We start from the raw sequence: 13735 nt of genomic DNA on the forward strand, positions 1-13735 counted from the left end.
TACACATAACAAAAGCAGTGCCATCTGAGAACTATGTTTCTTTTGCTTTTATACTCTGACTTGAACAGAAATAATAGAAAAGTAGACTATGAATATGAGAGTACAAATTAACTTCTGCTACTTCTAATTTCTCTTGTATGCATAAACTGGGCACAAGTTGTTGTCAAACAGCACAAGGCTTATCTTGACAACATTGTGCTGTGCCTTTCATCACTGCTTTCTCACGCAAGGCCAGCAAGGCCATGAATCCCTTTTACAGATGCAAGACCATCATAGAACTCTTTTGCATAGCAGCTTCGTATTTAAACAGGAGGATCCAAATAAATTCTCATGCACTCTCGACCACTGTATCCAAGAGGTTAGTTGTATACCGTTTATTTCCACACTGGAACTAATTAGGAATATTACACTGTTAGCATTTTGTTCTCTTTGACATTTGTTTATTTTGCTTGTAACAGCTATTTTTAGGCAAAAAAAATAGAAAATGCAATATGCCAGCATAATGGGGGATAAACGGGGGAGGCAGATTAGGCAAAACCAAAAAAAAAACAGGGGGGGGGGAGTATTTTAAATCCCTAGACAAAGGCTGCCTTCGCTCAGGATTCTTCCAAAGATCTTGCCTTCCACTCCTGTTAATTGCAGCCAATTCTGTAAAAATTCTACAAGGCCATTTCAAGTCCAAATTAAGCACAAATGCTGCTCATCTACTCGATGTTCAGTGCAACATCCCATTGTGCAATTGTACATATCAACTACTGAGCTATAATGCAGCCTGTTTTATGCAGCAATGAATCCACATGGTTGAAGATCAAAGTTTGCCAGATCTCCTGCATCTATCTATCAAGATGCTATGTTGGCCACTTGTGATCTATCTCACATCGGATTACACATATTCAGAAAATACTGATTTAGTACTCTTATTTCAGTTTACTTCTGCTTTACTACCTGCCAATAGAATCCTGTTTCCTCCAGGAAACTGTTTCCTCCAGAACTCAGACAGATAAACCCCACTCATTTTAGTGGGTCAAGAAGTATTTGTTAGCGGAGGTTGTTAACATGAGCTGGTAGTTACACATGCCAGAAGAACATTATGGCTGCATTCCTCACAAGAACAAACCACACATGTGTGAGAAAGCGGCTGAAGTCCTGTGCATAGAGAAAGTAGTCCCTTGATTTAGGCAAAGAGGGCCTAGAAAAATGGGGGGGTATTGTTTGCCCATGCATAAAGATGGAGAAATGGAGAGATAGAAAGGGAAGAGGCGTAACATACAACATCTATGAAAACAGACAAGAAAAGCAGAAGAAAGCAGCCTAAGTGGCCTTCTTTCAAAACAATACGGCAGCAGATTAAACCAAGATCTTGTCCAGAAGAAATCAAGAAGGGGCTGAACACCTTACTGTGTTTCCTCTCATACTGACAGCAGCATCACACCTTGTGCCCCGGCTCCTCTTCAGGTGTTGCACTTCCGTCAATACAGTCCCACCGAAATAGGAAGAGAATTGTCCAAGGAAGATGGGAACTCCATTCCTGTTCTCCTCCATCATTCCATCCCCAAAGGGGGAAAAAAGATGGGGATACGCAAACAGATGGACTCTGCAAATGAAATGCTGGTGCATGGCGGTGAACATGCAAAAAATCAGCACCTCTGCAGCATGCTATGGTGAGAGTAGGGTTACTCCTAGCACAGCCAGAATAAATGTTTAGGAGCCAGATAAAACTGGTCTGAGGTTAAAATAAATTAATCCCAGTGGCCACCAGTTGATAAGTCCTGTCAGAGCATTACAGCGTCTGAGCCCCTGCAACAATGCCCTCTGGTCAACCACTGACACTACAACAAGGCCTCTTACCAAGCTAAGCCTCATCGTTTTATCAGTCCTTAGACTGGAATCAGGAAAACTACTGTTCTTCAGCATGTTTAAACTCATATTCATCACGCTCTGAACTCCTTCCACCCTGGAGCTCAATACCTTATTCAACAGGGAAATAAATGAGCATGAGCACCCACACCTGTCACTGTATATTCTGACAACTATCACCAAGGGATGACCTGAAAGTAAATGTGGTGAGAAACAGCACATCAAAACAAATATTCATGCATTATTCCAGAATCCTTGGCATTCTTCATTGCTGTTTCCAAGTCACAAAACCGGAAAGGGTTTTGTGACTTTATAGCTCATTGCTTTTAGAAGGAAACACTTCTAAATATACTGCAGAGGTTTCCAGGCCATAACTCCTAAACTTACTGTTCACTAAGGTGCAAGCAGTATGGGACTTTCCAATTCTGTAGGACCCTCCCTTATCTGTTAATTCAGTCAGATAAGACACACAGCCTTTGAAAGCAAGGGGACAGAACTTCAGGCAGTACACTAGGATAATCCTAACCCCATGTGCCATATCATTCATCTCACCCCTAATTCTGGCAGTATTGGGAATAAAGGCATACTTGTACTTGGAGCCAAGGTTAATGAATCAAACCAATAACTTTTCTACCAAATCCAAGATATGAAACAGTAAAGGATGGCTGGCAGTCATCATAAGATCAGAGTTTTGGTCACCAGAGCATCAACAGGAGTTTATATTAGAATCTAAGGGAAAACTCCATCAATTCTGGTTGCATGGCACAATACCAGTATCACTACTATAATGAGACCCAACTTTTCTTCTCTCTATTCTGGTGAAGTTTTTAATAATACTGTTTGTGGCTAAAGGAAATGCTTTCCTATAGACTCACAGGAGAAGACATCTCAGAAGATTCAAGGATATCTCAGAGTGCAAGTGAAACCCCAGGTGTAATCAACACACTCCTTCAATCCTCCACAATTCCTCCCCTGAAGTCCACTGCCACCCTCCAAAAACGAGCTGGTCCACTCAGAGGCTGCAGCAGCTGTGAAGGAGGTCAACTCAAATCTGGTAACAGTGCGTTACACTGGAATGGAAGCAAACAAAACTAATAGAAAATTGATGACAAAGGAAAGAGAAAGAAGAATTGGATCTGGAAAGGGAAATGGGGTAAGGCGGCTATAGACTGGGTGGGGAAAAGGAGAAGGGACACATTCTCAGGTAAAAAAATAAACTAGGAACAGAAGCAACAGAAGGAAGAGAAAGGAGAAAACAAGAGGGCACGTTACACCAAGCATCCCACATTTAACAAACACGGTTGAGCATCAGGAGAAGGAAAAAAACCCTCCTACCCACCCACTCTGCTTGCCTCTCATGCAGCAACTGATAAATCTCATCATCTCGAAAGGCAGAACTGATCTGCTGGTCTTCAGCAGTGCTGCGAGACAAACGCAATACTATTTCCCACGCCAGGGGGAAAGCAAACATTGCCGTTTAGCCAATGTTTGCGACTCACAAATTCAGCTACTGATTCCCCTTAGTACTTACGTGCAATTGCAATGACCACAATGGCACAGATCACTCCCAACATGATCATCATCTAAAGAGAAGAATTACAATGAGCCCACAGAGAACCCTCATACGACGTCTCCTTTGGCAAAATCAAGGTCTCCAACAAAGATGGACAATGGGCCACTTGAAACTGTTTATTCTAAGACCATATTCATGTTCATTGATCCAACTGTCCCAGTACTCATTATTCTGCCTGGCACTAATTTCCAGGTTTCCAACTATACTTTCCCAGACATGCCAGCATTTTCCTGGAAACATTCCAAATTGAACCTGTAACTTTAAGCATGCAAAAGATTGGCTCTATATCTGATCTATGGGTCTCTGTCCCCTGTTCAGGAAAAGCACTGTGGTTTTATTATAACGAAGAAGGATTGGCTCAGAAACAATTACTTATATAAAAGACTGGAAAACCTGAACAGATTTTTGGCTGAAAGGGATAAAAATGAATTGGGGATTTATTTAAAAGGTTTGTTTATGGGAAGAAGGGAACCATGATATGTAACTTGGAACCATGATACGTAACTTGGAACCATGATACGTAACTTGGAACCATGATATGTAACTTGGAGGATGGGGGTAGAAATGGTAATTACTATGTAAGTGCTGAAAAGAAGATCAGAAGTTGCTTCTTTCCTTTTTCTTTCTTTTGTTATCTTTCAATTTTCTTTTATTCTTTTATATTTTTCCCAAAAGTCCTTGTTTTCATATTTTTAATCTTATGTAACACTTTCTTACAATAAAAATATTTTCAACAGTAAGATTGCCTCAGCAGCTATACATTCAATAAGCTGCTCACTTCTTACTCACCTTACAATTCTTCCACCAATACTTCCTCTTGAGGGCTGCTGCGCTACTTTCAAATACTTGGGCACCAGCTTGGAGAGCATCTGCTCGTTCGTCTAATTCTGAGAGTTTCTGATCTCGCTCCAAAACTTTATCCACATTCACACGCATAATATCCACCACCTGAAGAGAAAGGGTAGTTAGCTTCCTAGCAAGAGAGAAAGCAGATGTCAGGCACGAACAATCAGATCCACACGTGAATAATTCAATTAGCTATTTTGTAGTTCATGCCTATAACACAGTGCTTCTCAATTATTTTGTCATGCCCCCCCTAGGAAGAAGAAAACATTTCGCGCCCCGCCCCCCCCCCCGCGCAACTGTAAATAGTCTAATTTGTCTATAAAATTGTTATAAGTACACCTCTGCATAACATAGCACACCGGTCTTTCCTCGACTCCCACCGTACTCACATGCTTTCTTTCCTCTTTCCCTCTTACTTGTCTATCCTTCCTTCCACCCTCCCTTCCTCCTTCCCTTCCTTCCTGCCTCCCTTCCAGTTCCCTCCTTCCTCTTTCCCCCTGCCTGCCTGCCTTCTTTCCTCTTTCCCTATCCTCCTATCCTTCCTTTCTCCCTCCCTCCTTCCCTGCCTCCCTTCCAGTTCCATTCTTCCCTCCTTCCTTCTGCCTACTTCCTGCCTGCTTGCCTTCTTTCCTCTTTCCCTCTTGCTTGTCTATCCTTCCTTCCACCCTCCCTTCCTCCTTCCCTTCCTTCCTGCCTCCCTTCCAGTTCCCTCCTTCCTCTTTCCCCCTGCCTGCCTGCCTTCTTTCCTCTTTTCCTATCCTCCTATCCTTCCTTTCTCCCTCCCTCCTTCCCTGCCTCCCTTCCAGTTCCATTCTTCCCTCCTTCCTTCTGCCTCCTTCCTGCCTGCTTGCCTTCTTTCCTCTTTCCCTCTTGCTTGTCTATCCTTCCTTCCACCCTCCCTTCCTCCTTCCCTTCCTTCCTGCCTCCCTTCCAGTTCCCTCCTTCCTCTTTCCCCCTGCCTGCCTACCTTCTTTCCTCTTTCCCTATCCTCCTATCCTTCCTTTCTCCCTCCCTCCTTCCCTGCCTCCCTTCCAGTTCCATTCTTCCCTCCTTCCTTCTGCCTCCTTCCTGCCTGCTTGCCTTCTTTCCTCTTTCCCTCTTGCTTGTCTATCCTTCCTTCCACCCTCCCTTCCTCCTTCCCTTCCTTCCTGCCTCCCTTCCAGTTCCCTCCTTCCTCTTTCCCCCTGCCTGCCTGCCTTCTTTCCTCTTTCCCTATCCTCCTATCCTTCCTTTCTCCCTCCCTCCTTCCCTGCCTCCCTTCCAGTTCCATTCTTCCCTCCTTCCTTCTGCCTCCTTCCTGCCTGCTTGCCTTCTTTCCTCTTTCCCTCTTGCTTGTCTATCCTTACTCCCTCCTCCCTTTCTTCCCTCCCTCCCTGCCAGCAGCTCCTCCAGCATCCCAGCTGGAAGCAGCAGCACAACAGTCGCCGTTACCAGGGGCGAAGGGGTGGGGGTGGCAAGATCGGGCGACCGCCGCCCCTTTGTCCCTTCCCCAACAGCGGCTGTTGCGCTTCCGCTTCCAGACGGAATGTTGGCGGTGGAGCTGCTGGCGGGGAGGCGAGCTACCTGCATAAAGACGCCGCCGAGGGCATGGCAGAATATATCCCGGCTTGAAGTGGCAGCGCTGGGGACTGCTCAGAGACTCATCAGAGCCGCGGGCTGGAGCTGTGCAAAAAGTCTGCTTGGGCTGGGGCGGGGGAGGGAGGGAAGCCTGGGACAGCCATGCTTCCCTCCCTCCCACCCCCGCCCGAGCAGGCTTCTTGCACAGATCCAGCCCGCGGCTCTGATGAGTCTCTGAGCAGTCCCCAGCGCTGCCACTTCAAGCCGGGATATATTATGCCTCGCCCACGCCGCCGCCGTTGCACCCAGATGGAAAGGGAGCCTTCGCGCCCCCCTTTACGGAGCCTCGCGCCCCCCCAGGGGGGCGCGCCCCACTATTTGAGAACCGCTGCTATAACACAAGAATCTTCTCTGACTGCCAGTTTATACTTGGGCCAAACTAGATAAGGTTCAATGGCATTCAAGAGAAGTGGGCACAAGAGACCTAGCTCTCTTGTGGCTACAAAGAGATTCCAGACTAATTCCCCCTGGCTTGGCTAATCTCTCACCAACAGCAGAGGATCACAAAGAACCATTTTAATCACTTACTTCAGGGGTTAAATTCAGCAGGTTCTGGAAAACCGGTAGCGAAATTTGAGTAGTTTGGAGAACCGGCAAATACCACCTCTGGCTGGCCCCAGAGTGGAGAGGGAATGGGGATTTTGTAGTATCCTTCCCCGGTAGTAAAAAAAAATTGAATTTCACCAATGACTTACTTCTTCCACCTGTGCTTGAGTCTGCTGCAGGCGCCAATTACTGGTCATATTTGAAGGTGCACCAGGGCCCCCCGCATTTTCACCTCCTTCCTGTCCCGCTCCTGGGGCACCTTGCTGAGCTGGATCAGACCTGTGGAGGCAGGTTAAGTACAAGAGATGATGCAAATGCCTATGTCCAATACTCAGCCAGAAACCAGCACATTAATATATACAACTGTAATTTAGCTGCAGGCTTATTATCAACACACAAGAAACCCAAGCACTATAACATGGAAATGACAAGGAGAAATATATTCAAATTTTCCAAAGAAATGGGCCATTCAGATTCTTGAACTGTTCATCTTTAAAGAAAAAGCACCTTAAGAGGAAGCTGGAAGACTTAGGTCTAACATAAACAATTATGTTCTTGTATAATAATAGAATTCACACTATCTTACATTGTTGTACTGTTTATTAGTTGTTAATCCAGAGGATTTACATGCAGTGGCTTTCTAGATCTAACAAACAAATGTCAGGTGCCTGATAGTAATGCAAGAAGTAGTGAAAAATACCAGAGAATGTCAAATAGAATGGGTTCAGTAGCTATTAAATCAAAGGAAGCAGCTATATTTCAGATGTAGTGTCTTTCTCTCTCTCCCAAGGGCAACTGTTTGTTTATTTAATTTATATGCCACCCATTTCATGACTAGAGCAGTTCAGGTATTACAATTCAGAAGTATTTCCAGGAGATATATTGGAGTGCTGCTCTGACTCATCTGAGCTCTTGAGGATATAAAGAATTGAAGCAGAGTCCACCACAAGCATCCTAGGCCAAATTTAATGGAAATCCAGTGCATGGGAAGTAAAGGTTCAATGGCACGGTTGTGACATCTCATTTTAGCTGCTAAATTCAGGTCATGACAGTATCTCCTCACCGAGAGAATGCAAGTATGATGACACAGCCATGTTGAGGAAGTCACTCAACTCTCCTCTTACCTCAGTAACATTTTTTTAAGAACGATATGGGGGGGATTATTTAACCCTCTCATCTTCTTTTATAAAACACTATTATTTGACCCATTGTCAGACACCGATTATGAAGTGTGCTGATTCATAGAATGTACTACTTGAGTAATGTTAACAGATACAATTAGAACTTGAGTAGATAAATGAAAAGCAATCCGCAAGCATAAAAGAACTGCTGTGTCATGAGGCAGAAACATTTACCAATAAGTAACATTGCTAGATATATTTGGTTTTACTGCAGGAGGAGGAATAGGTCAAAGAAACCATCAAATAAATCAGTTCAGAGAAACAAGGATGCATTTTCCATCCCAGCAATGGGGGCAGTGGCAAAAACTCATGAAGGTTACGGGCTAATGACCAAGGCTGGCAAAAAATGCCACCAGAAGCTTCAGGCAATGTTTCCATAAGCAATTTTGCCATTATCCCATAGAATAGAGGAAGGAGGAGACAGGAGAAATGCAATTATGGAAAAGGCAAGGAGTCCCGAGAAAGAGAACAAAACTTAAGACTTTCTGTTCTACTGCCCAAGCAAAGAAATATCTGCAGTCATTCGCACGCAAGCGCCCTGCGCATACAACAGCACTTGCTTCTCTTTAATCCTCCATCATCAAATTGCTCTTTCAGCAATGTTATTATTAGGGGGCCAACTTTAATACCTCTGAAATGAACCAGCTATCTTATTACAAGGGTTCACACATGCACCTCCAACAGAAACCCATATCAAGTAGAGTTTGGTCATCCAAAACTCCTGCTGCGTTTTTATCTTTTCATATAGGGACAATCGCCTCCACGAATATACCGGTACATAAACGTTTACGTCCTGGCTTGTACTCAAGGCAAAAAGAAAAAGAAAAGGGGGGGGGGGGGCATTTTCGAAAGTGCCTTCTAGAGTTCTGTGAAAATGCCCCGCTCCTCCATTGCCAACTATATTACCACTCATGACACCGCTGGAGCCTCCGGCCCCCGGACAGCTGTCGCCTGAAACTATTCAGGGGTCGGGGGCAGGAATCGCAGCGAGGGGCCGGGGAGATGGCGAAGCACCCGCTGCAGGAAAGAAAACTGCGGAGCCATCAGATGGGATGAGGCATCCGTCCCAGCTCCAGCTCCGGACAGCCGAAAAAAGAGAACGGGAGAGGGGGGTGGCGGCGGTGCTGCAATGCGCAACTCGGCAAGCGCCGCAACCGTGCAGGGAAACCGGCCGCGCATCACAGGAAGGCAAAGCAACGACGAGAGCGTCCGTTCCGTTGCTACTCACATGGCCGGCTTCGGCTCTAGCAGCCCTTATGGTCCTTTCGGGAGGAAATGCACGAAGCAGCTCAGGGGTCGAAGGCCGACCGGTGGGAACGACCAGGCAAGCGGGGCTCCACCGGAGGCTATCGAAAATTACTGCAGCAGGAACCTCGCCCCCGCTCCCGGATTTTATACGAGGGGAGGGGCGGTCCTTTCGGCCCCGCCTCGTCATGCAGCGAGCCAATGAAGAGCCCGTTCCTATCCTCACACGCCCCCGATTGTTGCCGGCAAAACTCAGCCAGCCAATCGGCGTTGCCTGCCTTTAGCACGAAGTCCTTCGCGAACAAGGGGCTGCAGTTCGACTTTGGCCAAATTTTCATAGTCCTCTCTTTCTCTCTCCCTCTCCCTCCCTCTCTCCATCTCCCTCTCCTCCTCTCCCTCCCTCCCCCTCCCTCGCTCCCTCTCCCTCCCTCTCTCCCTCCCTTTCCCTCTTCTCCTCTCCCTCTCTCTTCCAAACCTCTCCGAGATCCTGGCACTGCAATTGGGAACACGCGAGCGAGAATCCCGGTAACTTCAGTCAGCAGTTTGCCGCTGTATAATACGCTCCTGCGCGGTTCCTAACTTTTACACCAGTGTTTATCAACCTTGGCGACTTTAAGTCCTGTGGACTTCAACTTCCAGAATCAGCTCCACAGGACTTACAGTCACCAAGGTTGAGAAACACTGTTTTAGGTTCTTCTAAATTCTTCTCTGCGTGTGGAAGCAAGCACGGCCAACTAAACTGTTTATCAACCTTGGCGACTTTAAGTCCTGTGGACTTCAACTTCCAGAATCAGCTCCACAGGACTTACAGTCACCAAGGTTGAGAAACACTGTTTTAGGTTCTTCTAAATTCTTCTCTGCGTGTGGAAGCAAGCACGGCCAACTAAACTGAAGCTATGACTGGGACGATAGCAGTATATTCCTTGAGGGTGGGGTCAGGGCTGGATTTTCCTATAGGCTAACTAGACTTCAGCCTAGGGCCTCAAGATCAAGAGGGGCCTTTTATTTTTATTTATTACCCGTGCCACATTTTTTATAAAGGTTAGTACCAATTACAACCTGTTTCATTTAATATATTGATATATATCACAGTAATGATGTATTCTATTATCTCTCATGTAATTTACAAACTTAAAAATGGGAGGTGAAAGGGCCCCATAAGTGGAATAGCCTAGGGCCTCTTTTCATCTAAATCCGGCCCTGGGTGGGGTGTGGGGGGACATATAGAAATCCTGACGTTCCCTTTTGCTTACTGATGAAGCCCCAGTCCTCTTGGCGGAGGGGGGATTTTTAAACAGCAACGTGTTTGCCTAAGTCAGAGATGCGTTTGTGACAATGAGAGATCGAGCGTGATTTGAAGGGACTGATATTTGCCGTAGAAAGATTGTGTGGGGAATTTCGGTTGGAAAATCCAAATCGGCTTCTATTCGTTTATATCGAAAATCGGAATGACAACGCTGCAGCCTTATTCTTCCAAGCAGAGCTCTACCAGCTTCCCTTCCTTCATTCTTTCTACATTTATATCGCCTTTTTTCAAAGACCAGAGGGGAATCGTTGTTTCATACTGTACTTGTAAACCATCAGACCTAACCTAATACACTTTATCGGTAGGGCTGCATTTCCATTGGAGTTGCCACGTCCAGAATTGGGGGGTGGGAAGTTGGGAGTGGTTTAACCTCGATTTTAAAATAAGGTGTGTGCATACAGAAGCACCTTTGAATCAGTTTTTTTTTTAAAAAAAAAACAAGCTCCAGGGCAAGTCTATGCAATTTTCTTGCCAAGTTCTTTGGAAATGTATTGCCATTGCCTCTTTCCCAGGGTTAAGAGAGAGTGACTGGCCCAGAGTCACCCTGCTGGTTTTGTCTCAGGTCTCTTGATTGCCTTAACTACTTCACCAAACTGGCTCTCTTAAAATATCAATTTTATTTGCAGCCAAGAGTTACAAAGCAAGTAATATACTCTAAACTTTGCATTAGATAAAGCAGGTTAAGAAATGCAGTATGTAATAAATACTACTTAAAACCCCAACTCATTTCTTTGTTACTAAGAACCTTGTTTTTATAGCTATAGTTAAAAATCTACACGTTTTAGCTTGACTTCTTGAATTAATTCAATCACTGCACACTACTTACTTATCAACTTTTTTTGTTTTTGATTTATTGGCTTAGTTAAATAGGTTTTCAGTACTTCCTCCCAAATCTAGCTTGTTTTAGCTGTGCTACGACTATATTTTGTTTGAACACACGTTCAGCTGCAATATAGTTTCTTTGAAATCCTACAAGTATAAATCTAAGTACAGGTAGTCTTCGACTTACAACCACTTGTTTAGTACTGTTCAAAGTTACAATGGCACTGAAAAAAGTGACTTATAAGCCAGTCCTTGCACTTACAACCTTTGCAGCATCACCTAGTCACATGATCAAAATTTGGACATTTGCCAACCAGCATCTATTTACAATGGTTGCTGTGTCCCAAGGTCACATGATCTCCATTTGCGACCTTCCCACCTGACTTTTGACAAATAAAGTCAGTGAGACAAGCAGGATCATAAGTTTAGTAATGATTAACTGAATTTGTTGAACCAAATTTCTGGAGCCACAAGTCACATTATACAAACATGTAACCAATATGTTGTTGTCAAAAGTGATACAATACAATACAATACAATACAATACAATACAATACAATACAATAGTAGAGTTGGAAGGGACCTTGGAGGTCTTCTAGTCCAACCCCCTGCCTAGGCAGGAAACCCTATACCGTTTCAGATAAATAGCTATCCAACATCTTCTTAAAGACTTCCAGTGTTGGGGCATTCATGACTTCTGGAGGCAAGCTGTTCCACTGATTAATTGTTCTAACTGTCAGGAAATTTCTCCTCAGTTCTAAGTTGCTTCTCTCCTTGATTAGTTTCCACCCATTGCTTCTTGTTCTACCCTCAGGTGCCTTGGAAAATAGTTTGACTCCCTCTTCTTTGTGGCAACCCCTGAGATATTGGAACACTGCTATCATGTCTCCCCTAGTCCTTCTTTCTATTAAACTAGACATACCCAGTTCCTGCAACCGTTCTTCATATGTTTTAGTCTCCAGTCCCCTAATCATCTTTGTTGCTCTTCTTTGCACTCTTTCTAGAGTCTCCACATCTTTTTTACATCGTGGCGACCAGAACTGAATGGTGAAGTAAAAACACCTGGAGCCTGATGGAAGCCAACATACATTTGAATATATTATCCAGAGATTCTTTGGAAGCAGTTCAAAAATTGCAACGGACAGAAAACAGAGCTTAATTCTAAAGGCTATTTTTGTTACTTTTGAAACCATTTATATTTTGGGATTGGAATTCTTAGAGAACTCATGTTTCAAGTAATCCATACATCTAACATTTTAAAAAAATCAGATGCCACCTCCTTTAACTGGCGAATACAAGGTGAAAATTCTACTTTTCTGCCAAGAGGGTCTTATATTAAAGACCGCTTATTTGTAATTTGATTCTAGAGAAATTGTGTTATCTTGTATTGAGCAATTATGCTTGGGCAAATCAAAGAGTTGCATTCTTGGTGAAATTCTGAATTGGTAAATTCTGAATAAAACATTTCTTTTTTGGAAAGCTTTGTTTTAGAAATCAAGTATTTAGAATGTTTTATATTTAAATATATTATAAACACAAAATATTATGTTAAGCAATAAAACCAACCATGTTACATATATACTATATGTAGCTTATTATGTAGCTAATAAAGGATGATCCCATCACTTAATTTCAGATGCATTCCTAGACAATACAGCCAAAAATAGTGTGAATATAACATAAAAATAATGAGAAATAACATTTTGGCATTTGAAATTCTGAGGGTATTGTTTTTCATACTGCAATCAACTGTATCCTTTTGGGAAGAATTTCAATTTCAGATATTACCAGTATGTGGGTATATTAACTGTGGAAATAAGACATTGTTTCCAGGCTAAATACCCTTCTGAATCTTGAAGTCATAGAGCAGTTCCTGCATGGCTTCTTTGAGGCTATTTTCTGGATGTATGTGCTGAAAAGACTCAGTCATTTAAAAAAATACAGCCCATAATTACAGAACATTAGACAATCTCCAAGCTAAGCACTAGATTATTTTAACGAATTCTTTTGACTAGATATATATTTATAATTTTTTCCCATTTTCATTTGAAACAGAGTTTAAGTCAAGGACGAGATCTTCTCAGTGGTGGAACCACAGAGATTGTGCTCTTTTTGATGAAATACGAGCTGCCTCTTTCTAGTTTTAGAACATTAGCTTAAATGTTTCTATTCTGTGTTTAAACAATACTTGCATCAGTTTTTTTATGCTATCTCCAAAATGTATTATTTTTTTCCTACATTGATAGTTCATAATGTGGGTGTGGCCAATCTTAAGAGTCACAGACCTCACATTTTAAGATCTTTTAAAATATTTTTGGGAGGGGACTGAAGACAGTTAATTATATTGTAACTATGGTGAGTGAAGGCCAACTAGGGAATACAATTGTTTTGAACCGGGTAAGTTTTAAAGAAGAATATTAATATCTTAAGGATGAGGTACCCACTTTGACTCTTTTATTTCTCAAATCCTATGAAAAATGTATGTGATTTGAACAATCCTGCTTCTCCTAATCATTCTATTCAACTCCTTGGAAGATTCTGCTGTAGCCATCTCTCACTCACTTTGACTCTCTTTCTACTCTTCCCCCCCCCCAAGGAAAACGAAGCATCCAAACAAATTTTAAGATCCACATATTATCTGTCATTTGGCTTTTCAGCACACTAGCATCTCATAACCCAGGCAGTGAAAATCTTTTTAAATAAAAAGCAGAAGAGACTGTGAAAAATATATACAAGGTATCT

The 13735-nt window shown here is 43.3% G+C and overlaps 1 protein-coding gene across 3 annotated transcripts in view; it reads right to left on the reverse strand.

The window, feature by feature from the left end:
- Nucleotides 1-9005, reverse strand: part of VAMP1 (vesicle associated membrane protein 1) — a gene marked incomplete at its 3' end in the record, with an annotated part of 24672 nt that extends 15667 nt beyond the window's left edge. For 2 of the 3 annotated variants that reach the window (XM_081941712.1, XM_081941713.1), the window contains exons 1-4: nucleotides 8849-9005; nucleotides 6589-6718; nucleotides 4220-4378; nucleotides 3389-3440 (exon numbers count right to left, since the gene is read on the reverse strand). In XM_081941712.1, the coding sequence (XP_081797838.1) occupies nucleotides 3389-3440; nucleotides 4220-4378; nucleotides 6589-6718; nucleotides 8849-8850 (343 nt within the window). In that variant the 5' untranslated portion in view covers nucleotides 8851-9005. Of the gene's footprint in view, nucleotides 1-359; nucleotides 3075-3388; nucleotides 3441-4219; nucleotides 4379-6588; nucleotides 6719-8848 lie in introns of those variants that run through there. The other variant, XM_081941714.1, reaches the window with a different exon arrangement.
- Between the last annotated feature and the right edge of the window lie 4730 nt (nucleotides 9006-13735).

The sequence above is a fragment of the Natrix helvetica genome (genome assembly GCF_964273705.1).
Source record: "Natrix helvetica genome assembly, chromosome: 2".
NCBI lineage: Eukaryota > Metazoa > Chordata > Lepidosauria > Squamata > Natricidae > Natrix > Natrix helvetica.